This window comes from Pongo pygmaeus, chromosome 19, assembly GCF_028885625.2.
Source record: "Pongo pygmaeus isolate AG05252 chromosome 19, NHGRI_mPonPyg2-v2.0_pri, whole genome shotgun sequence".
Classification (NCBI taxonomy): domain Eukaryota; kingdom Metazoa; phylum Chordata; class Mammalia; order Primates; family Hominidae; genus Pongo; species Pongo pygmaeus.
The window spans coordinates 58843222-58870957 of record NC_072392.2 but is presented as its reverse complement, the minus strand read 5'-3'; the positions used below and the strand labels follow the sequence as shown (position 1 = coordinate 58870957).

General features: G+C 43.2%; 1 protein-coding gene and 1 non-coding gene across 4 annotated transcripts in view; one reads left to right on the top strand and one right to left on the bottom strand.

Annotated features, from left to right (window-relative positions):
- Positions 1-19476, top strand: part of VMP1 (vacuole membrane protein 1) — a 135347-nt gene extending 115871 nt beyond the window's left edge. For all 3 annotated transcript variants that reach the window (XM_054459516.2, XM_054459512.2, XM_054459514.2), the window contains 2 exons: positions 16680-16782; positions 18151-19476. In XM_054459516.2, the coding sequence (XP_054315491.1) occupies positions 16680-16782; positions 18151-18294 (247 nt within the window). In that variant the 3' untranslated portion in view covers positions 18295-19476. The remainder of the gene's footprint in view (positions 1-16679; positions 16783-18150) is intronic.
- A 6330-nt stretch (positions 19477-25806) lies between these two features.
- LOC129018452 (U6 spliceosomal RNA) lies at positions 25807-25908 on the bottom strand. The gene has a single exon (XR_008495280.1). It is a non-coding gene; the product is annotated as a U6 spliceosomal RNA (small nuclear RNA).
- Positions 25909-27736: the final 1828 nt, after the last annotated feature.

The window sequence follows — 27736 nt, the reverse complement described above, 5'->3', positions numbered from 1 at the left end:
AGCAGATGCTAGTAAAGCTTTATTATCAGATCCCAAAGGGTATCCTTTTAGTCTTTGTCATTAATAACATTATCTTTTAATCAGATTCTCCAGTTGAGCATGACATGATTGGTTTTTTTATGTTTTGAAGTAGGAAATACTTTTTTTTTTTTTTTTTTCTCTGAGACAGAGTCTTGCTGTGTCGCTCAGGCTGGAGTGCAGTGGTGTGATCTCAGCTTACTCCAATCTCCGCCTCCCGGGTTCAAGCAATTCTCCTGCTTCAGCCTCCTGAGTAGCTGGGATTATAGGTGGGCCCCAACACACCTGGCTAATTTTTGTATTTTTAGTACAGATGGGGTTTCACCATGTCAGGCTGGTCTCGAACTCCTGACCTCAAGTGATCCACCCGCCTCTGTCCCCCGAAGTGCTGGGATTACAGGTGTGAGCCACCATGCCCGGCCAGAAATGCTTTTAAATACAAGTGTTCAAATGAAAATTAATAAGTTGCCTCACCAAACCTAAAATGGAGATTAAGTTCAATAAAGAGAACAAATTTTTAGTAGACCCAAATATATGTTTTCATATCATAATTAATAGATTAGTACTTTATTTCAGAAAAGAGGAGGTGAACAGCTGGATTTCCTCACTAGATACCCTGTCTCTAACCTGCTGTAGAAACATTCTCCTTTAGATCATTTGAAGCCAGGAATTCAGGACTGGCCTGGAAACATAGTAAGACCCTGTCTGTCTCTACAAAAAAACGCACTAACAAATTAGTTGGGCATGGTGGTACCCACCTGTAGTCCCTGCTACCCAAGAGGCTGAGGTGGAAAAATTGTTTGAGGCAGGAGGTTGAGGCTGCAGTGAACCATGATCATACTACTGCACTCCATCCTAGGCGATAGAGTGAGACACTGATTCTTGAAAAAAAGAAAGGAAGAAAGAAAATAAACATTCTCCTTTAATTGTTAGTTCTCCCCTTCACACTGTTAAAACCCTGAATGGGCCAGGCATGGTGGCTCACGCCTGTAATCCCAGCACTTTGGGAGGCCAAGGCGGTAGATCATTTGAAGTCAGGAGTTTGAGACCAGGCTGGCCAACATGGTAAGACCCCCATCTCTACTAAAAATACAAAAATTAGCCGGGCGTAGTGCCGCATGCCTGTAATCTCAGCTATTTGGGAGGCTGAGGTAGGAGAATTGCTCGAACCTGGGAGGCAGAGGTTGTAGTGAGCCGAGATCACACCACTGCACTCCAGCCTGGGTGACAGTGAGACTCTGTCTCAAAAAAAAAAAAAAAAAAAAAATCGGGCTGGGGGCAGTGGCTCACACCTGTAATCCCAGCACTTTGGGAGGCTGAGGCGGGCGGATCACGAGGTCAGGAGATCAAGACCATCCTGGCTAACATGGTGAAACCCCATCTCTACTAAAAATACAAAAAAAATTAGCCGGGCATGGTGGCGGGCACCTGTAGTCTCAGCTACTTGGGAGGCTGAGGCAGGAGAATGACATGAACCCAGGAGGCAGATCATGCAGTGAGCCGAGATCATGCCACTTGCACTCCAACCTGGGTGACAGAGCGAGACTCTGCCTCAAAAACAAAAAAAAAATCCCTGAATGTCATAGCAAATCATCAAACTAAATTAGTAAACTTCAGAATACAGTCTTTTGAAGGATATTTAAAACCTTGCAGTCACAAATAAAGGAGAGATAACTTGTCATGGTAGAGAACAAAATCAAAAGACAAGCAAGAAAAAAGCCAGCAGCAGTTCAAATTTAAAATAAAATTATGAGATAATAAGGCAAGGAAGAATGAAAAATGAATCCTTGGCCGGGCGCAGAGGTTCACGCCTGTAATCCCGGCACTTTGGGCAGATCACCTGAGGTCAGGAATTCGAGACCATGCTGGCCAACATGGTGAAACCCCATCTCCACTAAACATACAAAAATTAGCCGGACATGGTGGCAGGCACCTGTCGTCCCAGCTACTTAGGAGGCTGAGGCAGGAGAATCACATGAACCCAGGAGGCAGAGCTTGCAGTGAGCTGAGATCACGCCACTGCACTCCAGCCTGGGCGACACAGCGACACTCCATCTCAAAAAAAAAAAAAAAAAAAAAAAAGGGTATCAAAAATCTTTTGGCTGGGGCCGGGCATGATGGCTCACATCTATAACCCCAGCACTTTGGGAGGCCAAGACAGGTGTATCACCTGAGGTCAGGAGTTTGAGACCAGCCTGGGCGACCTGATGAAACCTCATCTCTACTAAAAATACAAAAAATTAGCCGGGCGTGGGGGTGGGCGTCTGTAATCCCAGCTACTCGGGAGGCTGAGACAGGAGAATCACTTGAACCCGGGAGGTGGAGATTGCAGTGAGCCAAGATCGTGCCAGTGCACGTCCAGCCTCGGTGACAGAGGGAGACTCCTTCTAGAAAAAAAAAAGGACCAGGCGCCGTGGCTCACGCCTGTAATCCCAGCACTTTGGGAGGCTGAGGTGGGTGGATCACCTGAGGTCAGGAGTTCAAGACCAGCCTGGCCAACGTGGTGAAACCCCCTCTCTACTAAAAATACAAAAATTAACCAAGCGTGATGATGGCTGCCTGTAGTCCCAGCTACTCAAGAGGCTGAGGTGGGAGAATCGCTTGAACACAGGAGGTGGAAATTGTGGTGAGCCGAGATAGCGCCACTGCACTCCAGCCTGGGTGACAGAGCAAGACTCCGTCTCAAAAAAAAAAAAGAAAGAAAAAAAAATTGGCTTGGCATGTTGGCTCACACCTGTAATCCCAGCACTTTGGGAGGCCGAGGCAGATGGATCGGTTGAATTCTCAGGAATTCGAGACCAGCCTGGTCAACATGGCGAGACCCAAAGTCAGGTGATAGAACCAAAGAACTAGGGAACTTCTAGCTCAAAAGACATTATGTTAGTTGTGATTTTTTTTTTTTTTTTTTTTTTGAAACAGAGTTTTGTCGTGTTGCCCAGGCTGGAGTGCTGTGGCGCAATCTCAGCCCACTGCAACCTCTGCCTCCTGTGTTCAAGCGATTCTCCGGAGTAGCTGGGATTACAGGCACCTGCCACCATGCCTGGCTAATTTTTGTGTCTTTAATAGAGACAGGATTTCACCATGTTGGCCAGGCTGGTCTCAAACTCCTGACCTCGTGATCCGCCCGCCTTGGCCTCCCAAAGTGCTGGGATTACAGGCATGAGCCACTGTGCCCAGCCCTTTTTTTTTTTTTTTTTTTGATTACAATTTAATACTAATTTTTATTTAATTTTAGACTTTCTCCAGTGGGAGAGACCTGTACATATTTCTTAAAGAGCATAACCAAATCTGACTTTTAAAGTTATGACTAAAATGACATGTTCCCATATTCTCACCAAATAGGGGATGTGAATTCCCAGAAAACAACATTAAGCATATGACTCGCAGCAAACCATATGCAGAACATTGGCTCATTGTCATGTTGCCAGGGTCTTATTGGAAGACAAAGTCCCCAGTTTTACCACACAAGAAAAGTTTCCATAACTCAATCATTGAACTTGAGGGCTGGGGGATGGTGTTGGCTGGAACAGGGACTTTTTACCAGATACAGAATGTTCCATGCTCTTCTTTGCTGTCTCCTATTTCTGAGCTAACTTGATGCTTGACCTCAGAGTCAGGCTTGCCTGTGGCAAGAGAGATCATTTTAACCAGTGAGTAATTAAGTGCTTGAATCCGAATGTTGTTTCTTATTCCTCACTGTATGGAAAGTGGTCAGAATAAGCTACGTGGGCCTGGACTTTTTATTCTACAGAAAGAAAATCTGTCCTTTCATTTTAAAATATAAAATGGTCCATGTATTTGATTCTCTTTGACTTTGATCATTGAAAATAATCAGAAAGAGTTATGGAAGTGTGGAACCCCAACATTTGTATTATCTGACGAAAGGATAGAATTTAAGGCTTAACATAGGGTTTAAACCCCAGCTGCCGAGACTCAGTTATACAGTCTAACACAACCTCTTTCTGCAGCTTGGGAAAACCCCTTTCTCTTCATGTTCGTGGTAGTTTATATATCCTTCTCTTTTGACACTTAACCTTTCTATATGTTTGTTATGGATATTGGGAGACCGCATAAAGATTAAAACAGGAGTTCTGGAGTTAGACTGTTAGATGAGAAATGGGTGCATTGTATTTGGAAGTTACCGTTGACCATTTAATGGAGCATTTTAGTAGCATGATGAAAATTAAAACCCAAATATATTGGATTACATGGAATTGTGGGCTAGAGGAAGGGTCAAGCCAAAGTCATGTCTGACACATTGTAATTGTTTTGTAAATATTTGTTGACCAGATGAATTAATTCATTCATTAAATAGGAGGGACCAGTGTGTATTTTAGGCTGAGGGAAAAACTCTAGTAAAATGCTAGAGATAGAAAATACAAATGAAGAAAGGGAAGGATGTGGGAAGGAAATTAACATTCAGTAAGCACCCACTATGCCAGATGCTTTACATAAATATTCATTTCATATCCATAACAAAACCCGTGAGGTACTATTACAGAGAAGTTAAATTCATATAAATGATAAGAGATGGTTGAGATAGGATCAATCTGGAGTGGATTGATTATCGTCATGAACCAGTTCTTTCTTGAAAACTGGAGTGAAGACTCCAAGATGTTTTGAGGCAGAGAAGGGGTACACTCCTGAGGGAGCACTCTGGAAGCCAGTGAGGTCATTTGCTGGAAGTTGGAAATTTAGACTAGAGCACCAGTTTCAAATAGCTGCTGTGTGAATTTGGTAGGGATGCAGCATGAATTCTGTCTATTCTCCTGTGCACACGTGCATCCACCTGTGTGCAGCTGTAGCTAGTTACTACTGTGGTTACTTTTAATGAAAAACCTACTGGTTTCTGTAGTGTACATTTAAGTGCATTTTTCCCCCTCTCCCAGCATCCTTCTAGATAGAGTTCCTTGAGGACAGAGATCATAACTTTTTTTAAGTGAGATTGAATTTCAATCAATACTTTTTTTTTCTTTTTTGAGACAGGGTCTCGCTGTGTTGCCCAGGCTGATCTTGAACTCCTGGGCTCAAGCGATCCTCCTGCCTCAGCCTCCCCAAATGCTGGGATTACAGGCATGAGCCACTGTGTCCTGCCAATACTGTCACTTTTTTGGTTTTTTTGTTTCTTTGCTTTTTGAGACCAAGTCTTGCTTTGTCGCCCAGCCTGGAGTGCAGTGGCGTGATCTCAGCTCACTGTAACCTCTGCCTTCTGAATTGCTTGAACCCAGTCTCAGCCTCCCAAGCAGCTGAGACTACAGGCGTGCACCACCACGCCCAGCTAATTTTTGTATTTTTACTAGAGTCGGGGTTTCACCATATTGGCCAGGCTGGTCTCGAACTCCTGATCTCGTGATCCACCCGCCACGGCCTCCCAAAGTGCTGGGATTACAGGCATGAGCCACCGTGACCGGCCTACTTTTTTGTTTTTTTGAGACAGAGTCTCACTCTGTTGCCCAGGCTGGAGTGCAGTGGCATTATCTCGGCTTTCTGCAACCTCCGCCTCCCGGTTCAAGCAATTCTCCTGCCTCAGCCTCCTGAGTAGCTGGGATTACAGGTGCCTGCCACTACGCCCAGCTAAGTTTTTTGTATTTTTAGTAGAGACGGGGTTTCACCATGTTGGCCAGGCTGGTCTCGAACTCCTGACCTCAGAAGGCCTCGGCCTCCCAAAGTGCTGGGATTACAGGCATGAGCCGCTGTGCCGGCCTGATTTTTAAGTTTTAGAACTCAGTGAGTCTTCAAGCCAGTGCAGATCTGTCACTATAAAAAGCTGCCACCGGGACCACTCACACCTGTAATCTTAGAACTTTGGGAGTTCTAAGTTCTAACTTTGGGAGGCAGGATTGCTTGAGCCCAGAAGTTTGAGACCAGCCTGGGCAACGTGGCGAGACCCCATCTCTAGAAAAAAATTTAAAAATTAGCTGCTGTGGCCCCAGCTACTTGGAAGGTTGAGGCAGGAAGATTGCTTGAGCCCAGGAGGTCAAGGCTGCAGTGAGCTGTGTTTGTGCCATTGCACTCTTGGGTGGGTGACAGAGCAAGATCCTGTTCCCAAAAAAAAAGCCGCCACTGGGGCCAGGTGCAGTGCCACTCGCCTGTAGTTCCAGCTACTTGGGAGGCTGAGGCAAGAGACACAACCTCTTTAAAAAAAAAAAAGCTGCCACCAGTCTGTCATTTTCTATAAAAGCAATCAGTTGATTTTTAACAGAGTTTTGTTTTGGCAACCAATCAGTTTTACCTAGTTCTTATAGACCACTCCTTTAGCTCTGGCCACATTCATCAGCACAAATACCTGCTTTTCTCCCGCTGCTCAAGTCTGCATTCTGAAATGAGGTTTTGTTCTCTAGAGCTTCTCTTTAATGTTAGCTTATTTCAAAGAGTAGCTGCTAATGATAAGGAGGTCTAACCTCCAATCTGATTCTTACAGAAAATAATGCTAAATCTCCAAAAGCTAGGGCAATTGCAGATTATTTTGTGATAAAATATGCTGTAAGGCAGTAGAAACAATATACCTGATAAAATACACCTGGAGAAAGCATGGTCTTCCTTCTACACAGCCAGAAAGAAACCCATGGTGTCATGTGTTCATAATACCACTCCGCGTACAATGGACTAACTTAAGTACAAAAGAGGTTTTAGTCATTTGAAAGGGCACAGATGTGAATGAAATTCAAGATGTTTTAATCCCAGATCCTGGGGTCAAATCACAACGAATTTTAGAAGGTGCCAGAGACTGTCAGTCCAAACTTGTATATATGAGAAAGCCCTAGATTTTCTAGTATAGTGTGTGATTTTCATCCTGAATTTATTTTATGTTGGGGTGCCATTCCAAGATCCTGGATGTAAAGAAACATAATTAGGGGGCTACCACATTTCAGATCCAAAGCAAGTAGAATACATCAGTTACCAGTTTTTTCTTATAGTATCAGCTTCAAAGATTCATATACTCAGCCAGGCACAGAGGCTCATGCCTGTAATCCCAGCATTTTGGGAGGTCAAGGCAGGCGGATCACTTAAGGTCAGGAGTTTGAGACCAGCCTGGCCAACATAGTGAAACCCTGTCTCTACTAAAAATACAAAAACTAGCAGGGTGTAGTGGCGCATACCTGTAATCTCAGCTACTCAGGGGGTTGAGGCAGGAGAATCGCTTGAAGCCCGGAGGTGAAGTTTGCAGTGAGCCAAGATTGCGCCACTGCACTCCATCGTGGGTGATAGAGCCAGACTCCAACTCCAAAAACAAAACAAAACAAAACAAAAAGATTCATGTGTTCTGTTCAGTTAAATGGCAAAGATAATAACACTTTCATTCCAGTCACACAGGATAACTAGATCCTTTTTTACTAGGTTAAATATGAGTTTATTTTCAGTTAGCACCTGTTCATTTACTTATTCTGGATTAATAAAGGGCTGAAACGCTGTAAATATTAATGAGTCAGCGTGATGGCCTTTGGCTTCTTCAGAAAGATTGCGTGATAAACTCCCCCACCCTTTTCCGAGCAGTCTACCTTACTAGGAAAGGCAGTTTCATGTGGAGGGCAATCTGTCATTTTTGAATAAGGGCAAGAGTCTGAGGTCCATTCTGAGTCACTATGAATAGAGCTCTAGTATTGGTTGGTCCCCAGGGAAACTGGTGGTTAAATACTGTGAGAATCTTTATCAGACAGGAAATGACAACTCATTAAAATACTAGCCGTTAAGCCTGTTTAGATCACTGCCTAGGGGGTAGGAAGGAAAATTTAACTCTATAATGTTTGACTAAAATGTGCACATTTCTGAAGATGGAGAATTATTTACAAGACTGTTACCGAGAAAGGGAATTGCTAGGCTGTCTTGTTGCTCATCTTCTCCCACACCCTCTTTGCCTCTTTTGTACACATAACAGATCAGCTTGTAATGGGAGTAGGATAGGGAAGGGCTTTAATTTCATTCCTGAAAGTGTATCCTACTAGTGCCTTAAATGTAAAATTCAGCCTCTTCAGCAGAAGAGGCGGTTGTTGGCTTCAGTTAGAACAGGATCATTTTCTATATAGGAGTCTACTCCTGTGCTCCTGGGCCAAATCTCAACTGATAGAATTCTCCAGGGTCAGAGGATAAATTTGATGTATTGATTTACATACAGTGGTCCTCATTCAATCAAGAAAATTCTAAAGACCCTGATATTCATTTAGAACATAATTAAATTTTATAACTCTGGGCACAGGTTTTCAGTCTCCTGAAGTTGGGCTATCCAGATTTGGTGGGGGCGGGGACAGGGGCTAGCTCTGTTGCCCAGGCTGGAGCAACCTCTGCCTGCCAGGCTCAAGTGATCATCCCACCTCCTGTCACATGCCAGCATGCTCAGCCAATTTTTAAATTTTTTGTAGAGATGAGGTCTCACTATATTGCCCAGGCTGGTCTTGAACTCATAGGCTCAAGTGATCCTCCCACCTTGGCCTCCCAAAGTGCTGGGATTACAGTGAGCCACCAAGCTGAGCACCCTTTTCTTTTTATAGTACCCTGACCTGAATCTTCTCTTGAAAAAAAATTTTTTTTCATTTATAAGCTTTCAGGGATGTGACTTATGACACCCTGAGATTCTTTAGACTTTGTGATTAATCATCAGAGGGAATACTAACCCAGCACAAACAATGAAATAAAGGTAAAAAACTGTTGTGCCCAGACTTTTTTCTAAGAAAAAAGGCTTATTACTCTTTGTAAAGAGGCTATCGCCTCCTTACTAGAATTTATGTCAGAATGTTTTTCAGGAGGGTAAATATAACCTATATGCCCACATTAATGCTGAGATCCTCAAAAAAGTATTTGAGAAAGGAGCAGAGCCTATATTAAATAAAAAATTTACTTTATTAATGCTGGTAAAATATTCTTAGGCTTAGAGACTTCAACTGCTTAGACTTTAAGTATACACTCTGTAAATAGGGCTAAACAACAAGGTGAATCAATCTTTTTTGTTTGTGTTTTAAGAGACAGGTTCTCCCTCTGTAGCCCAGGGTGGAGTGTAGTGGTGTGATTTTAGATCACTACAGCCTCGACCTCCTAGGAGGGCTCAAGCAGTCCTCCCCACTCAGCCTCTTGAGTAACTAGGACTACAGGTGTGCACCACACTTGGTTAATTTTGTGTGTGGGTGTAGAGACAAGAGTCTCACTGTGTTGCCCAAGCTGATCTTGAACTCTTAGACTCAAGCAGTCCTCCCACCTCAGCCTCCCAAAGTGCTCGGATTACTGGCATGAGCCACCCTATCCTGCCTGGCCAGATTTCAGATCTTATTTATTTATTATCTATCTATCTAATCTATTGATTTATTGAGAGAGAGACAGGGTCTTGCTCTTTCACCAAGGGTGGAGTGCAGTGGTTCAATCCTAGTTTACTTTAACCTTGAACTCCTAGGCTTACAGGATCCTCCCATCTCAGCCTCTTGAATAGCTAGGACTACAGGCACTTGCCATCACACCCAGCTAGTTTTTTAAACTTTTGTAGAGACAGGGGTCTCACTATGTTGCCCAGGCTGATCTCAAACTCTTGGCCTCAAGTCCTCCTGCCTCAGCCTCCCAAAGTGCTTGGATTACAAGCATGACCCATCACACCCAGCCTAAAATACAGATTTCTTGTCACATAAGTGATTTCCAGAAGCAGAGTAACATATATATTAAAAACCATAGAAAAATAATAGATTTTGTTTGCAATTTGACAAAGGCTCTTGGCAGAATTTTGCCCAAATGTTATTTTGAATGGATTTTTTTTTTTTTTTTTTTAACAATATTTAAGCTTGCCAAGAAGTTTGTCTTAGGTCTGTTTAACAGATTCTAGGTATGTAAGCATGGGAAAATATTGTTCCCATGAAACCAATTTTGAGCTCTGAGTAGGTTTCGAGTCTGTGTTTTTTTCTTTAAATTAAAAAAAATTTTTATTTGCATTCCTGAGTTTTTTTTTTTAACAGAAGTTAACAATAACAAAAGTGTAAAAATCGCCACTAGCATCATTTGTTGGAAATGTGTTTGTTTGTTTCGGAGACAGGATCTCACTATTTTGCCCAGGCTGGAATGCAGTGGCTATTCACAGGCGTGATTATAGCTCACTAAGCCTCCATCCCAACTCCTGGGCTCAAGAGAGCCTCCTGCTCAGCCTCCAAATTAGCTGGGACTACAGGCATGTGCCACCATGCCCGGTGGAAAAATTTTTTTTAATCTTATATTTGCTGTTAAGTTTGTGCCAGGAATAAAAATATGAAGATACTACTACCCACTAAGATTTTTCTATCCACTGTGTTCAAGGTTCACAGCAAGGAAAAGCAAATGAGATCAACTTCTTTCTTTTTTTTTTTTTTGTTGCCTAGACTGAAGTGCAATCTCGGCTCATTGCAACCTCCACCTCCCAGGTTCAAGCAATCCTCGTGCCTCAGCCTCCCGAGTAGCTGGGACTACAGGCACGTGCCACCACGCCTGGCTAAATTTTTTATACTTTTAGTAGAGACAGGATTTCGTCATGTTGCCCAGGCTGGTCTCGAACTCCTGAGCCATGGTGCCCAACCTACTTCTTTTTTTGTTTTTCTAAGGCTTTCTCACCTAGAGCAAGTACCTACTTACATAGCTAGTTTAGGTATATTTTAGTCCTGCAGTTGACTGAAAAAATAATTCTATGTCTGTTTGTTCTCCTCCTACTTTATGTTCTTCTATGTCACAAAATTGTAATTATTTGTTTTGTTTTGTTTTGAGACAGAGTCTCGCTCTGTCGCCCAGGCTGGAATGCAGTGGCACAATCTCGGCTCATTGCAACCTTTGCCTCCCAGGTTCAAGCGATTCTCCTGCCTCAGCCTCCCGAGTAGCTGGGATTACGGGCACCCACCACCGTACCTGGCTATTTTTTTTTTTTTTTTTTTTTTTTGTATTTTTAGTGGAGACAGGGTTTCACCATGTTGGCCAGGCTGGTCTCGAACTCCTGACCTCAGGTGATCTGCCCGCCTCGGCCTCCCGAAGTGCTGTGATTACAGGCATGAACCACCATGCCCGAGCGAAATTGTAATTCTTTGAATTTAATCAGAGCTTAAGGGCAAATTGGAGGACTTCCCCAACTTAACTATGGGATGAGATTAGCATCTTTAGCAAGGTGCACAGGGTTGCAAGAATGTAATGGCTTAGGGAGAATGGCATTTAGGGTATTTCCCAAACCAACTATAGAAAGCCTTTGAACTGTGTTGCAAATTATTACTCCTACCCCGTGTGTGCACTTTAAGTTAATCTTAAATGTCAGAATGGACTCTTGCTTCGGTCTGCTGCTTGAGAATAACTTGACGGGTGATATTTAGAGCTGGCATTATTGTTTGCCTTAAATGCATGTTAAGAGTGAGAGCTGTAATTTCTATTTTTATCTAGTCCGTTACTAAAATAGCTTTAGTGATAATTAAGCAAACTATAGTGTAAGAGTACTTTGTTGAAGCTGAGGCATCAGTAGCCTAAGTCATTGTAGAGGTAGAGAAATGAAAAACAAGTAACTAAAATTTTGATGACAGTTTGGGAAACCAAGGTGGGAGGATCTTTTGAGGCCAGGAGTTTGAGACCCACCTGGGCAACATAGTGAGACTCCATCTCTACAAAATATAAAAAGAAAAATAATAATAATAATAATAAATAAAACTTTTAACCTCTTGTCTGTTTTCATCTGTTTTCCTAGTCTTTCATGGAAACCTACATAGAGACACATAACAAATTGGTATATTAATCTCAGCATTATCCTCAAGATAAGTTATACATCATGTGAATACACTTCATATGATGTACTCTATCAGCTAAAATGTATCTATCAGCTAAAGTGTATGTCTTTTTAAAATTATTATGGGTACATAAAGTGTATCTCTTAATGGACTTACAATGGCAAATTATTTACCTTTTCAAATTATTTTGAAGGGAATCTAGAATTATTATTTCCAGTCCCTTCTTCATTTCCCTAAACAACAAAAACATTATACTCTTTCTAACATTTGGGTCTTGGTTCTTAATTTTCTCTTAAATAATGGCTTGACTATGGCTATCCCTGGTAGATTTAAATGACAACTTAGAGTACTGTTTTTTATTTTTATTTTTGTTTTTGTTTTTGTTTTTGTTTTGTTTTGAGACGGAGTTTCCCTCTTTTTCCCCAGCCTAGAGGACAATGGTGCACTGCAACCTCCATCTCCCGGGTTCAAGCAGTTCTCCTGCCTCAGTCCCCCGAGTAGCTGGGATTACAGGTGCCCGCCACCACACCTGGCTAATTTTTTGTATTTTTAGTAGAGACGGGGTTTCACCATGTTGGCCAGGCTGGTCTTGAACTCCTGACCTCAAGTGATCCGCCTGCCTTAGCCTCCCAAAATGCTGGGATTACAGGCGTGAACCACCGCACCCAGCCTTGTTTTTGTTTGAGACGGAGTCTCACTCTGTTGCCCAGGGTAGAGTGCAGTGGCATGATCTCGGCTCACTGCAACCACCGCCTCCCAGGTTCAAGCAGATCCTCCTGCCTCCGCCCCCACTAGTAGCTGAGATTACAGGCATGTGCCACCATGCCTGGCTACTTTTTTTTTTGGAGGGGGGGGGTTTGTTTTGTTTTTTTGTTTTGAGACGGAGTCTCACTCAGCTGCCCAGGCTGGAGTGGAGTGGTGCGATATGGGCTTACTGCAACCACCATCTCCCGGGTTCAAGTGATTGTCCCATCTCAGCCTCCCAAGTAGCTGGGATTACAGACACCTGCCACCATGCCCAGCTAATTTTTTTTTTTTTTTTTTTGAGACGGAGTCTTGTTGAGCTGCCCAGGCTGGAGTGGAGTGGTGCGATCTGGGCTCACTGCAACCACCATCTCCTGGGTTCAAGTGATTCTCCCATCTCAGCCTCTCGAGTAGCTGGGATTGCCGGCACTCACCATCATGCCCGGCTAATTTTTGTATTTTGGTAGAGATGGAGTTTCACCATGTTGGCCAGGCTGGTCTTGAACTCCTGACCTCAGATGATCCACACGCCTCGGCCTCCCAAAGTGCTAGGATTACAGGCGTGAACCACCGTGGCTGGTCTAATTTTTGTCTTTTTGGTAGAGACAGGGTTTCGCCATGTTGGCCAGGCTGGTCTTGAACTCCTGACCTCAGGTGATCCACCCGCCTTGGCCTCCCAAAGTGCTAGGATTACAGGCGTGAACCACCACGGCCGGCCTAATTTTTGTCTTTTTGGTAGAGACAGGGTTTCACCATGTTGGCCAGGCTGTTTTGTTTTTTTGTTTTGTTTTGTTTTGTTTTTTTTGAGACAGAGTCTCACTCTGTCACCCAGGCTGGAGTGCAATGGCGTGGTCTCAGCTCACTGCAACCGCCACCTCCTGGGTTCAAGCGATTCTTCTGCCTCAGCCTCCCGAGTAGCTGGGATTACAGGTGTGTGCCACCACACCCAGCTAATTTTTGTATTTTTAGTAGAGACAGGGTTTCACTGTGTTGGCCAGGCTGGTCTCGAACTCCTGACCTCATGATCTGCCCACCTCAGCCTCCCCTGGTGCTGGGATTACAGGCGTGAGCCACTGCACCTGGCCAGAGTACTGTTAAAGTGAAAAAATTGATTTATGAAAAGGAAAGTTCTTATAAATATGCAGTTTTCTTTTCTTTTTTTTGGGGGGGGGACAGAGTTTCACTCTTATTGCCCAGGCTGGAGTGCAATGGCATGATCTCGGCTCACTGCACTCTGCCTCCCAGGTTCAAGCGATTCTCCTGCCCCAGCCTCACTAGTAGCTGAGATTCTACGCATGTGCCACCATGCCCGGCTAATTTTGTATTTTTAGTAGAGACGGGTTTTCTCCATGTTGGTCAGGCTGATCTCGAACTCCCGACCTCAGGTGATCCGCCCGCCTCAGCCTCCCAAAGTGCTGGAATTACAGGCATGAGCCACTGCGCCCGACCACATAAATTTGCAGTTTTCAAGGTCAACCTTTTTGTGCATATATTTATATACACAAAAATACATATATTTATATATATATATAATATATTAAATATTTAAAATATTTTATATATTTGTTATATTCATGTCATTTATTTCTAGTCTAAATGGATGAGCTATTTGCATTCCCACCTGTAATATATAAGGAAAGATTACTAGTCTGCCTCCCTAATATAAGTCCACTTAAAAGTCAGGGCCAGGAGCGGTGGCTCAGTGAGAGGCTAGTCTGAAGGTAATGAGTTCTCTCGATTGTTCACAGCATCTTTGATGTCTGTCACAGGTCTTCTGGTCTGATCAGTGCATTATTCACATTTATTATATATGTCTGTTCAGGCCTTTTGTACATCCTTCAGTATTCATTAAAGAATCCTTTTTTTTTTTTTTTTTTTTTTTGTGAGGCAGGGTCTCTGTCACCGAGACTGGAGTACAGTGCAGCCCTGAGCTTCCTGGGCTCTCACTGTAGCCTCCTGAGTAGCGGGGACTACAGGCACATGCCACCATCTTCAGCTCATTTTTGTATTTTTTGTAGAGACAGGGTTTCATCATGTTTCCCAGGATGGTATTGAACTCCTGGGCTCAAGCCATCCTCCCACCTTGGCCTCCCAAAGTGTTGGGATTACAAGCGTGAGCCACCGCACATGGCCTAAAGGACTTTTTAACAACTTCACCCCTCACTGATCTCTCTTTTCTCCCTCCAATTCCTTCGGTATATATCTTCTGTACCAAAAACTTTAATATTGAATTGTAAATTATTTTGTTCACAGATCAGTTCGTGTGTGTGTGTGCGCGCACACAACGTGTGCGCATCTTCCTATGTTTTGAATCCAAATCCCCATAAATGATTTTAAGTTCCTTGTGGGCAGTTTGGGTTTTTTTGGCTTTTTTCCCAGCAAAAGGCGTCAATTAAGTATTTGGTGACTGATAGATAAATAGGATTAAAGAAAAGAATCAGCCAGAAGTTAGGGATGTGTTAGCATCTGATAAAATATAATAGCAAAAACTCTTCTATTCCTGCTTTTTGTTATAAAAAGCAGCAAGGAATTGTTCTAGAAAAGAAGTGAAGGCCAGGCACGGTGGCTCACACCTATAATCCCAGCACTTTGGGAGGACGAGGCAGGGGGATCATGAGGTCAGGAGTTCAAGACCAGCCTGGCCAAGATGGTGAAACCCCATCTCTACTAAAAATACAAAAAAATTAGCCAGGCATGGTGACAAGCGCCTGTAATGCCAGCTAGTTGGGAGGCTAAGGCAGAGAATTGCTTGAACCCAGTAGGCAGAGGTTGTAGTGAGCCGAGATCGCACCACTGCACTCCATCCTGGGCGACAGAGCGAGACTATGTCTTAAAAAAAAAAAAAAAAGAGAAGTGAGGCCAGGCTCCTGGCTCACACCTGTAATCCCAGCATTTTGGGAGGCCAAGGTGGGCAGATTACTTGAAGTCAGGAGTTCGAGACCAGCCTGGGCAACATGGTGAAATCCCGTCTCTACAAAAATACAAAGATTAGCTGGGCGTCGTGGAGGGCGACTGTAATCCCAGCTACTTGGGAGGCTGAGGCAGGAGAATCACTTGAACCCTGGAGGTGGAGGTTGCAGTGAGCTGAGATCGTGCCATTGCACTCCACCCTGGGGGACAGAGCGAGACTCTGTCTCAAAAAAAAAAGAAGTGAAGTGAAGTGGATTTGAGTCAGTATACTTAATAGGACAAGCATTAGGCAGTGCTGCAAATAGATATTGGAATCTCTTTGGCTGGCTCTAAGAAAGAGTTTGAACTTATTTACGTCCTTAGCCCTATGTGACAGATAAGAAACTAAAAAGGTACAGAAAATAGAGATGTTTGATTTTTCTAAGTTGCCTCAAGCTACCGTTTTTAAAAACGCCTGCAAGCATGTCTAAAACAGGAGCCTGTTAGCTACAGTTGCCAAACCGGTTTAACAGCACTGCCTCCATGTATTCTGGGTGAGAAGGAGCTCCGAGTACATAAATTTATCAAAGATCACTATCCCAATCATCTCAGAACAAGTTGTTACTAATGTACTGGAGTTTCTGTGCAAACCGTCTACCATAAACCATGAAAGGATTCAAAGTTCATAGTTCCTTCTTTGTTCCTTTGTTAATCACTGACTTCTGACTAGTGGGAGGTGCCTCTCAAGTTTGCTAATGCATTCTTTTTGGATAAGGATGACGCACAGATTGTCCTAATAAGGACTTAGATTGAGAAAGACCGCCCCCTCTGAGAAGAGGGGACAAGTCAGAGAGAGGGCGGGCAGTTTCTTTTTTAACTAGGGATGACACAAGCATAAGTCATTTCCTTATTAATTGGTTCAAACCAGTTCTTACAGGAACTGGTGGTGATAAATGTGGGACTTCTGAGAAGTCATTCATTTTATTCTTTGTGCCACACCAGAGTACAGCATCAGCTGAGCTGGCCTTACTCTGGGGACTAGCTCTTTTGCTGGAAGCGGTTCCTGATTTACAGCTCTTGGTTTCTCCCAGACATGTTGGTGGGAGAGATTTTGCTTTTTAAGGGTTGTTAGAAGGAGTAAATTTTTTTTTTTTTTAACTAAAAAGAGCTCGCAGAATTTCAGCAGTTTTCTGATTTTTATATTTTATTCCTCTTCCTATCCAATCCCTGCCTTTTGAGTCCAGGTGGTAAGTGCATTTTCTTTAATGTTTTTCCTGCTTTTCTTCCCAAATGTGTCTTTTTCTTTGGGCTACTGTACCCTGCTTCCAGTGCTGTCCCCGGCATAGGTCCATCTCTGCAGAAGCCATTTCAGGAGTACCTGGAGGCTCAACGGCAGAAGCTTCACCACAAAAGCGAAATGGGCACACCACAGGTAAGACTTTAATCCGGTTTCTTCTCCCCTCTGGGAAGTTTCGGGCTGAAATTACATTCACAGCTCTCACTCACATTTTTAGGCAAATAAGTGAGGTTGGTTTGCCAGTGTTCCTTGACAGAAGTTGAGCGTCTGTGTATGCTCTACTGGGAAATTTGTCTTTGTCTTAAACTAGAAAGTGTAACCTCTGTACATCTTCTCCCAAAAACAAGGGTAGAGCCAATGGAAAGTAATGGTTCTGTTACATAGAATGAGTTGTTGCCTTGATCTTAAATGATGTATTGGTAGATATACTTCCCAAGTGGATTAAAAAGTTAAAACTTACAGTATAACAAAGTATTAGACTTACTGAGGTGACTTGAATATCTCCCTTTGATTTTCACTCTATTTTTCTTTTCACCCGTGGGAAAATGATAATTTTTTAATAAACCAAGGCTCTTACCATAGCTGAACTTTAAAACTTAGACTGTCTTTTCTGTAAACGATTCTGAGGCAAAGGGAAATGACTAGAAGAGGATGAGTAAGCAATAACCTGAAATGGGAAACTCGAGGGAAGCACAGGTTTTTTTTGTTTTGTTTTGTTTGGTTTGTTTTTTGTTTTTTTGGGTTTTTTTGAGACAGAGTTTCGCTCTTGTTGCCCAAGTTGGAGTGCAATGGCGCGATCTTGGCTCACTGCAACCTCTGCCTCCCGGGTTCAAGTGATTCTCCTGCCTCAGCCTCCCAAGTAGCTGCGATTCCAGGCACGCGCCACCACACCAGCTAATTTTTTGTATTTTAGTAGAAACAGGTTTCACCATGTTAGCCAGGCTGGTCTTGAACTGACCTCAGATGATCCGCCTGCCTTGGCCTCCCAAAGTTCTGGGATTACAGACGTGAGCCGCCGCGCCCGGCCGGAGCACTGTTTTTTTAATGGCCTTGCACTCTTCTTGTGGACCTTTGCTGCCCTCAGTTGACCAAACATGACATCAGAAACAGATACATTTGTGTGTTTTAAAAACAGCTCCTAATACTGGAACAAAAATATTTAACTGTCTTGACAGTACTCACGAGTATCTGCATGGCGACTTCAGAGTTGAGTTTAATCAAAGAGTTTATTCTTAGGTCCTAGTAGAAGAGCTAACCTCACACTCACCCCATTCTAAACTGTATGATTCAACACTGATTTTACATCCAACAAAGTGAAATCTTGATAGTTGGGTGTAAAAAGGAGAGGAGTGGAGATTTCGGAGTAGCTAGGGTTGCTTACTTTTCATTTTTAATTCTTTAGGTTTTATAAGTTACACACTTCAAGCATTATAGATGATCCTCTTTTTGCTACTGAACTAATGAAGCCTTTTTCATTGCATTGTTCTGCATTTATTTCTACAGGGAGAAAACTGGTTGTCCTGGATGTTTGAAAAGTTGGTCGTTGTCATGGTGTGTTACTTCATCCTATCTATCATTAACTCCATGGCACAAAGTTATGCCAAACGAATCCAGCAGCGGTTGAACTCAGAGGAGAAAACTAAATAAGTAGAGAAAGTTTTAAACTGCAGAAATTGGAGTGGATGGGTTCTGCCTTAAATTGGGAGGACTCCAAGCCAGGAAGGAAAATTCCCTTTTCCAACCTGTATCAATTTTTACAACGTTTTTCCTGAAAGCAGTTTAGTCCATACTTTGCACTGACATACTTTTTCCTTCTGTGCTAAGGTAAGGTGTCCACCCTCGATCCAATCCACCTTGTGTTTTCTTAGGGTGGAATGTGATGTTCAGCAGCAAACTTGCAATAGGCTGGCCTTCTGTTTGTTACTTTCAAAAGGCCCACATGATACAATTAGAGAATTCCCACCACACAGAAAAAGTTCCTAAGTATGTTAAATATGTCAAGCTTTTTAGGCTTGTCACAAATGATTGCTTTGTTTTCCTAAGTCATCAAAATGTATATAAATTATCTAGATTGGATAACAGTCTTGCATGTTTATCATGTTACAATTTAATATTCCATCCTGCCCGACCCTTCCTCTCCCACCCTCAAAAAAGGGCCATTTTATGATGCATTGCACACCCTCTGGGGAAATTGATCTTTAAATTTTGAGACAGTATAAGGAAAATCTGGTTGGTGTCTTACAAGTGAGCTGACACCATTTTTTATTCTGTGTATTTAGAATGAAGTCTTGAAAAAAACTTTATAAAGACATCTTTAATCATTCCAAAATTGTGTCCATTTTCTTGAGCGTTTTGATTTTTTACTTTTAGCTTATACCAGCTGAATGGCTGCCTTGCCTAATCCACCTACAACAAGAATTTCTTAAGCCTTCTTTTATTTGCATGAGAGAGCCACTACCAAGGCATGTTTTGTTATGCTGAAGCTGGGCTGCTGCATACTGCTAAATGGCACCTCTGGGATTGGCCTACCTGGGGATTTCTTGGTTTGTGAAAACAGGAGAGGAGAGATATCTCATACAAGTGAAAGGATACTGGAGAGAGAAATTACCCATTTCTAAAAAAAAACCACATTCTGTCATATCTGTGTTAATGTTTTCTAGCGTGTACTCTGGTTTCAACAGACACAAATTTATATGTAACCCAGTTTTCTCGCCTTTCTGTAAGTGTTTTATTCTTAATGTGATTTTTTTCCATTGGGATGTTTTTGATTGAACTTGTTCATTTTGTTTTGCTTGGGAGGAAAATAAACAATTTTACTTTTTTCCTTTAGGAGCATTATGAGCATTATGTCAGAATAGAATAGAATTGGGGTTCGATCTTAACAGGCCAGAAATGCCTGGTTTTTTTGGTTTGTTTTTGTTTGTTTTTTTTTTATCAAATCCTGCCTGAATGTCTGCTTGTCTTGCCTACCATCGTGACATCTCCATGGCTGTACCACCTTGTCGGGTAGCTTATCAGACTGATGTTGACTGTTGAATCTCATGGCAACACCAGTCGATGGGCTGTCTGACATTTTGGTATCTTTCATCTGACCATCCATATCCAATGTTCTCATTTAAACATTACCCAGCATCATTGTTTATAATCAGAAACTCTGGTCCTTCTGTCTGGTGGCACTTAGAGTCTTTTGTGCCATAAGGCAGCAGTACGGAGGGAGGATTTTATGGTGAAATGGGGATAGTCTTCATGACCACAAATAAATAAATAAATAAAGGAAAACTAAGCTGCATCGTGGGTTTTGAAAAGGTTATTATACTTCTTAACAATTTTTTTTTTCAGGGACTTTTCTAGCAGTATGACTGTTACTTGACCTTCTTTGAAAAGCATCCCAAAATGCTTTATTTTAGATAGATTAACATTAACCAACATAATTTTTTTTAGATCGAGTCAGCATAAATTTCTAAGTCAGCCTCTAGTCGTGTTTCATCTACTTCACCTGCATTTTATTTGGTGTTTGTCTGAAGAAAGGAAAGAGGAAAGCAAATACGAATTGTACTATTTGTACCAAATCTTTGGGATTCATTGGCAAATAATTTCAGTGTGGTGTATTATTAAATAGAAAAAAAAACCTTTGTTTCCTAGGTTGAAGGTCTAATTGATACGTTTGACTTACGATGACCGTTTATGCACTATCTTTCAAATGAATTTGCTTTCAAAATAAATGAAGAGCAGCTGTCCTTCTTTCCTCTTTTAAGTGTTCAGCTGTGGCATGCTCAGAGGTTCCTGCTGGATTCCAGCTGGAGCGGTGTGATACCCTTCTTTTTCAGCTGTTCGTGCCTTCCTTTCTCGTATCCACCAAAGTGGAGACAAATACATGATCTCAAAGATACACAGTACCTACTTAATTCCAGCTGATGGGAGACCAGAGAATTTGCAAGTAGATGGTTTGGTATCACTGTAAATAAAAAGAGGGCTTGGGAATTCTTGCAATTCCATCTCTACTTTGTATAAGTCTCATTTTGTGCCTTACACATCTGCAGTATTTATCATGTTCCAACTTGGTGACTGTCAAGCAGTGCAATATATCAGCAGTTTATCACCGAAGAGCTGAGGAATACCTCCCTTAAAACAGACAATGTCGGCCGGGCACGGTGGCTCACACCTGTAATCCCAGCACTTTGGGAGGCCAAGGCGGGCAGATCACCTGAGGTCAGGAGTTTGAGACCAGACTGGCCAACATGGTGAAACCCCATTTCTACTAAAAATACAAAAAATTAGCCGGGCGTGGTGGTGCACACCTGTAATCTCAGCTATTCAGGAGGCTGAGGCAGGAGAATCCCTTGAACCCAGGAAGCAGAGGTTGCAGTGAGCTGAGATGGCGCCACTGCACTCCAGCCTGGGTGACAGAGCAAGACAAAAAAACAGACCATGTCACATGAAAATGTGCAATGTCCAGTTTTCCCATAGTTTTCTGTATTCTGTGTATGCATAATCTGGAGTATGAGTCTGGGAAGAAAGAGGTTTTTAGTTTCATTTTGGATAGTGGCCACCTCTCCATTCCCTATGAATGCTAGAATAAAGTTTTTTTATTTTTTTATTTTTTTGAGACAGAGTCTCGCTCCGTCGCCCAGGCTAGAGTGCAATGGTACAATCTCGGCTCACTGCCACTTCCGCCTCCCAGGTTCAAGCGATTGTCCTGCCTCAGCCTCCGGAGTAGTTGGGATTTCAGGCATCCACCACCACGCCAGGCTAGTTTTTGTATTTTTAGTAGAGACGGGGTTGGCCATGTTGGTCAGGCTGGTCTCGAACTCCTGACCTGAGGTGATCCACCTGCCTCAGTCTCCCAAAGTTCTGGGATCACAGACGTGAGCCACCGTGCCCACCTAGAATGAAGTTTCTTAAATACACTAGTTAATTATTGAAACATATGCAGTATCGAGTGCTCAGCCTCTGCCCCCAGTGTGCTCTGTGCTATCCATAGCCTTAGTAGAACAACATGAGGCTTTTTGTCATTTCACCAGTCATTCAACAATGACTCATTTGAGTATGGATCATGCACTAAGTAAAATAACCAGTTGCGCTCATGTACCCTGAGGCGAATTGTTTAGCCTGACCCATGTGTAAGGAGGTCATAGAGATTCCCAACCTTTTAGTGTCAAAAAGCCTTTCCATATATATTACTTTAAAACCCATTTTCCCCTGTGTGTAATAGTCTATGTTAATGACGGTTCAGGTTTCTTCTACATTGTTTGTGACCTGAGAAAGTTTAAAAGAGCCTCAGTTTCTTTCATCTATAAAAATAAAAGAGATAGAAGAACAGTTTATCTAAGGAATAAATCTGGTAACATGTAAAGTACTGAAATAGGCTGGGTACAGTGGCTCATGCTTATAATCCCAATACTTTCGGAGGCCAAGGCAGAAGGATCCCTTTTAGGCCAAGAGTTCAATAAATAGGGACGGGCATGGTGGCTCCGGCCTGTAATCCCAGCACTATGGGAGGCCAAGGTGGGCGGATTACCTGAGTTCGAGACCAGCCTAAACAACATGGCAAAATAACGTCTCTACTAAAAATACAAAAAAGTAGCCAGGCATGGTGGCACATGCCTGTAATCCCAGCTACTCGGGAGGCTGAGGCAGGAATCGCTTAAACCCAGGAGGCGGAGGTTGCAGTGAGCTGAGATCTTGCCATTGCACTCCAGCCTGGGCAACAAGAGTGAAACTCCGTCTCAAAACAAAACAAAAAAAGAGTTTAGTAAAAGTACAGCAATAAAAGTTATGCACCGCCACCACCCCAGCTTTTTTTTTTTTTTTTTTTTTTTTTTGAGATGAGGTTTTACTATGTCACCCAGGCTGGAGTGTGGTGGCACAGTCATGGCTCTATACAGCCTTGACCTCCCAGGCTTGAGAAATTCTCCCACGTCAGCCTCCCTGGCAAGGACCAGTATGAACCACCCTACCTGGCTAATTTTTTAATTTTTTGTAAAGACATGGTCTCAATGTTTTGCCCAGGCCGGTCTTGAATTCCCAGGCTCAAGCGATCCTGCCTTGGCCTCCCAAAGTGCTGGGATTACAGGTGTGAGCCACCATGCTGGGCATTCCCAATGAAAGACTGAGCCGGGCACAGTGGCTCACGCCTGTAATCCCAGCCTTTTGGGAGGCCAAGACAGGATCACTTGAGGTCAGGAGTTCAAGACCAGCCTGGCCAGCATGGTGAAACCCTATCTCTACTAAAAATACAAAAATTAGCCAGGCGTGGTGGTGTATGCCTGTAATCTCAGCTACTCGGGAAACAGGCAGGAGAGTCACTTGAACCCGGAAGGCGGAGGTTGCAGTGAGCCGAGATCGTGCCACTGCACTCCAGCCTGGGCAACAGAGCAAGACACCATCTCGCAAAAAAAAAAAAAAAAAAAAAGCATCTGATATACATGCAAGAATTTCACAACATTGCATTCACTCCTCCAGAAACAAAGATATATTTTAAAATGCTTTCTTAGCATATGTGCTCTTGTTTTCTAGCAGATACTCTGTCAAACTTTTGATAAGTGAAAAATTTACTGAAGAATTTAAAACCAAAAATAGTTTTTTAACTTTCCCACCTGAAAATATTGACCATTTTCTAATTTATTTTCATTATAAAGAATATTGGTTATCACGGTTGCTCATGCCTGTAATTCTAGCACTTTGTTAGGCCAAGGCAGGCAAATCACTCCTGAGCCCAGGAGTTCGAGACCAGCCTGGACAATAATGAGACCTCTCTACAAAATATTTAAAAGTTAGCCAAGTGTGACGGTATGTGCCTATAGTCCCAGGCTGAGGTGGAGGATCACCTCATTAGTGAGCCGTGATTGTGTCACTGCACTCCAGCCTGAGTGACACAGACCCTGCCTCAAAAAATATATATATAAATACTAAAAAATCTGGAAGGTAAAGAGGAGAAAAGGGAGTATCGGCTTTTAATACTTGTTACAAGTTCAGTCTAGAAAATACAGTGAGATTTGCTGGGTAAATAGGTTTTGAACCATGAAAAAATTGATGGCATGCAAGATCTTCCTCAATAGACCTGAGAGTCTCATTTCTATTAAAAAATACAAACAACTGATTCATTTTATTCATAAATAATTTTTCGAGGTGCTACAAAAAATTAAAACTAAGCAGGAGTTTAAAGTTTTTGAAAAGCCAAGTAACATTTTATCTCTAACATTTATTGAAGCCTCTCCAGTATTTACACAACATAAATGAGATACTACACTACACACAAAACCCTTGTGTCTGAAGATAAATTTATTTATTCTCAAAGACAACAAGAAAAGAAAGCACAGCATGTACTTTAAACTTTAGAAGCAACTGAGTCATTTGTGTCTGGTGGACAGGAGCTAGGGATCCTATCCCTTCCCAACAAGGCCAAGAGTTCACCTGAGGTAATGCATTTGCCTTGGGGGTGAGGCCTTGAATTGCAGCAAATAACCTGTGTGTATTTGCATATTTAACCAGTACTCTTAAGAAGGATTATACAAAAACCTGTTCCAGGCAGCTGCTTACTCATTGCCTTTAAAATTGTGTGGCGCTGGGATTGGCAGGTGCCAACTGTTTGCTCATTCTCTTTGACCCACTAGCCTTGCAGTTTGCTGTGTGGGTGTTGATACTCCTAAATTAAAGCAGGGAAGGAGTGGCTTTAGATGGCTTTTAACACCTGCTCTCCACCCAAGCACCCTGGATTCATTTGATATCTGGATTCTAATTCTGTAGTCAGGAGACTGGCCCAAACTGTGGCCCAGAGAGAAGTGAGTCAGTTGCAAGTGGCTGGCTGACTCTATGGGAACAGAAATAAAATGCAGCTTAGAGAGTTTGTCAGCCAAATCCACAAATGTGTGGCTTTTTGAAACATTGGACATCTGTTCCTCTTAATTTAAAATAAACTTTTTTTTTTTTTTTTTTTTTTAAGCACAAAGTTGCTTGGCTCCTTGTTTCTTTGTGTCAGCAGCAGTTGCTGCTCTAATTTAGGAACCCTAGGATCTGATTTAGGACATGTGGAATCTAAAGCACATTCGGTCTAGAAAGTGGAACTGAATTGCTTTGGGAAGGCAAGAGGATGATTTTACAGTATAGGGTTTGTGTGGAAATCCCCTTTAGCAGTAATCAACCCAGGTGTCCAACCTGTTTGTTAACCATTTCCAAATGACTCAGAGGACCTAGAGGGAGGGCTTGAACACACTCCAGCACTGTTTCTACAATTTAGTCTTTATTTGCATTGGAAACCACATTCCTGAATTCTTGAGGGGGCAGGCTCTGGCTTATTCTGGGCAACTGACTTCAAGTGGGACCCCTGAACTACCTATGTAAGCAGAGAGTCAGCCATCTCTGGAGAGTTACCAGGGAGGAGGATCTTTCTGTGAACTTGCTTTGATGACCTCCACCCAAAGCCCTTTGAGGAACAGTTGTTTATTCAAGGAGCCCTTGGCAGGTCACTCCTCCCCTACCACAAATCTAATCCAAATGTGGCATTTTCCTTCGAGGCCATCTATCCCTTTTGAGGGACAAAACACATCAGCTTTTCCCTTCAGACCACTTTTGACTGAAGCAGTGATCAACATTGCTTAATTGTGTTCCAGTCTGTTTCCAGTGGGGAAAAAATGCTTTAGGGGAGTGAGGCAGTTAGGGATTTGAAAACAGGGATGGTGCCGCCTGAAGGTGGGGAATGACTTAGATCACTGTCTTCCTTTGGCTCCTCACCACGTTGTGTGGAGGAAACAAAAAGCAGCTCAAGTTCACTCCTCTTGGCAGTAGTGCAGAAGCCTGGCTTGCCACGGCCCTGGAGAACCATGTTTTTCCCAACTTTTTTTTTTCTTCTGAGACGGAGTTTCACTCTTGTTGTCGAGGCTGGAGTGCAGTGGCGCAATCTCGGCTCACTGCAGCCTCCGCCTCCCAGGTTCAAAGCGATTCTCCTGCCTCAGCCTCTCAAGTAGCTGAGATTACAGGTGCATGCCACCACACTTGGCTAATTTTTTGTATTTTTTTCAGTAGAGACGGGGTTTCATCATGTTGGCCAGGCTTGTCTTGAACTCCCAACCTCAGGTGATCCACCCGCCTCCGCCTCCCAAAGTGCTGGGATTACAAGCATGAATCACCACGCCCAGCCTTTTGTTTTTTTTTTTTTTTTTTTTAAATACAGAACACAAATTTGAGTGTCATTCTTGTGCAGGGGCCATGCTAATCTTCCGTATATTGTTCCAATTTTGGTGTATATGCTGCCAAAGCGAGCACTCAGCTTCTTTTCATTAGTTAAAAAGATGAAGGCCAAGACTAAGGCAAGGAGGCCTTTCTCTGCCTTTCACTCTTTAGTGCACCTCACAGTCACTTGCACTTGAGTAAGGACTGCTAAACCTCTCTGAGAGCTGCCAGATGTTCCTGCCTAGCCTAACGTTGTTGGTTCTTCAGACACCTCTTCATTCTGCCCATTGCACCAGCCCTTTCCCACCTCCAAGTTCCCTCCATGGTAATTTCTTTGTACATAACAACCACAGGGAGCACCAGCAATCAAGATTAGCTCCCGGGAACTCTGTCGTGCCCTGTACCAGGAAGCACAGTGGATTACTACAACTTTTGATAATGATTGTTTGCTTTGTACCAGGCATTATTTTCAGGCCTGTTTCACATGTGTTGTACTTAACAACCCCATGAGGAAATTAAGGCAGGGTGGTTCAGTAATTTGTCAAGGGAAACAAGGAAGTAGAGCGGGCAGCAGAGGCGTTCTGGCTCTGAACCACTACGTTCTGTAGAAATCAGTGCAAAAGTCCAAGCTTCAGCATACTTGTTTCATCTTGTGATCACAGGTAGTTTTTTTGTTTTTTGTTTTTGTTTATTTGTTTGTTTTGAGACGGAGTCTCCCTCTGTCGCCCAGGCTGGAGTGCAGTGGCGCGATCTCCGCTCACTGCAGGCTCCCCCTCCCGGGTTCACGCCATTCTCCTGCCTCAGCCTCCTGAGTAGCTGGGACTACAGGCGCCCGCCACCTCGCCCGGCTAATTTTTTGTATTTTTAGTAGAGACGGGGTTTCACCGTGTTAGCCAGGATGGTCTCAATCGCCTGACCTCATGATCCATCCGCCTCGGCCTCCCAAAGTGCTGGGATTACAGGTGTGAGCCACCGCGCCCGGCCCTGATCACAGGTAGTTGATGGAGAAAGGAAGATAACAGAAAATCAAGGCCACAACCTCAAATTTTGCTATTTAAATAGATGAGCAGCCTTTACTCTTCCCTGTATCACAGGGTTGGAAAAGCCAGCTCCATTCTTAGCCATCCATGTGGGCAGATTCCCAGAGTGGTGTTTGCTATAATTATGATTTAAAAGCAAGGTTTTTTGTTTGTTTGTTTTAAGGAGACGGGGTCTCCCATGTTACCCAGGCCGGACTCCAACTCCTGGGCTCAAGTCATCCTCCCGCCTCAGCCTCCTGAGTAGCTGGGACTACAAGCACTTACCACCACACTTGGGTAAAAGTAATTTCTATTTCTACAGTCCTTTCTTTATTTTTCAAAGTATTTTAATGTCTTGAGTTTGGGTTTTGTTTTGAGACAGGGTTCACCCTGTTGCCCAAGCTGAAGTACAGTGGTGGGATCACAGCCACAGCTGACTGCAACCTCCACCTCCCAGGCTCAAGCAATCCTCCCGCCACAGCCGCCCCACTCCCCACCAGTAGCTGGGACTACAGAGCTGCACCACCACACCCAGCTAATTTCTGTAGTTTTTTTTTTTTAGTAGAGACAGGGTTTCACCACGTTGGCCACGCTGGTTTTAAACTCCTGAGCTCAATCAATCCACCTGCCTCGGCCTCCCAAAGTGCTGGAATTACAGGTGTGAGCCACAGCACTCGGCTAGGAAACCCTTTTCTGATCTTTCCTCGTCAGCAATGATCTCTTCACACTTCCTTTTTTACGGCCCTCACCTCACTCTGTATTATAGTTATCTGCATATATGCATAAAATCCCTAAGAAGACTGCAGGCTCCTGGAGGGAGGAGATCTGTATCGACAACTTTGTCTCTTCTTCACAGCACCTTACACCAGTGGGGATTTAAAAAGTGAATACACAGCTGGGCA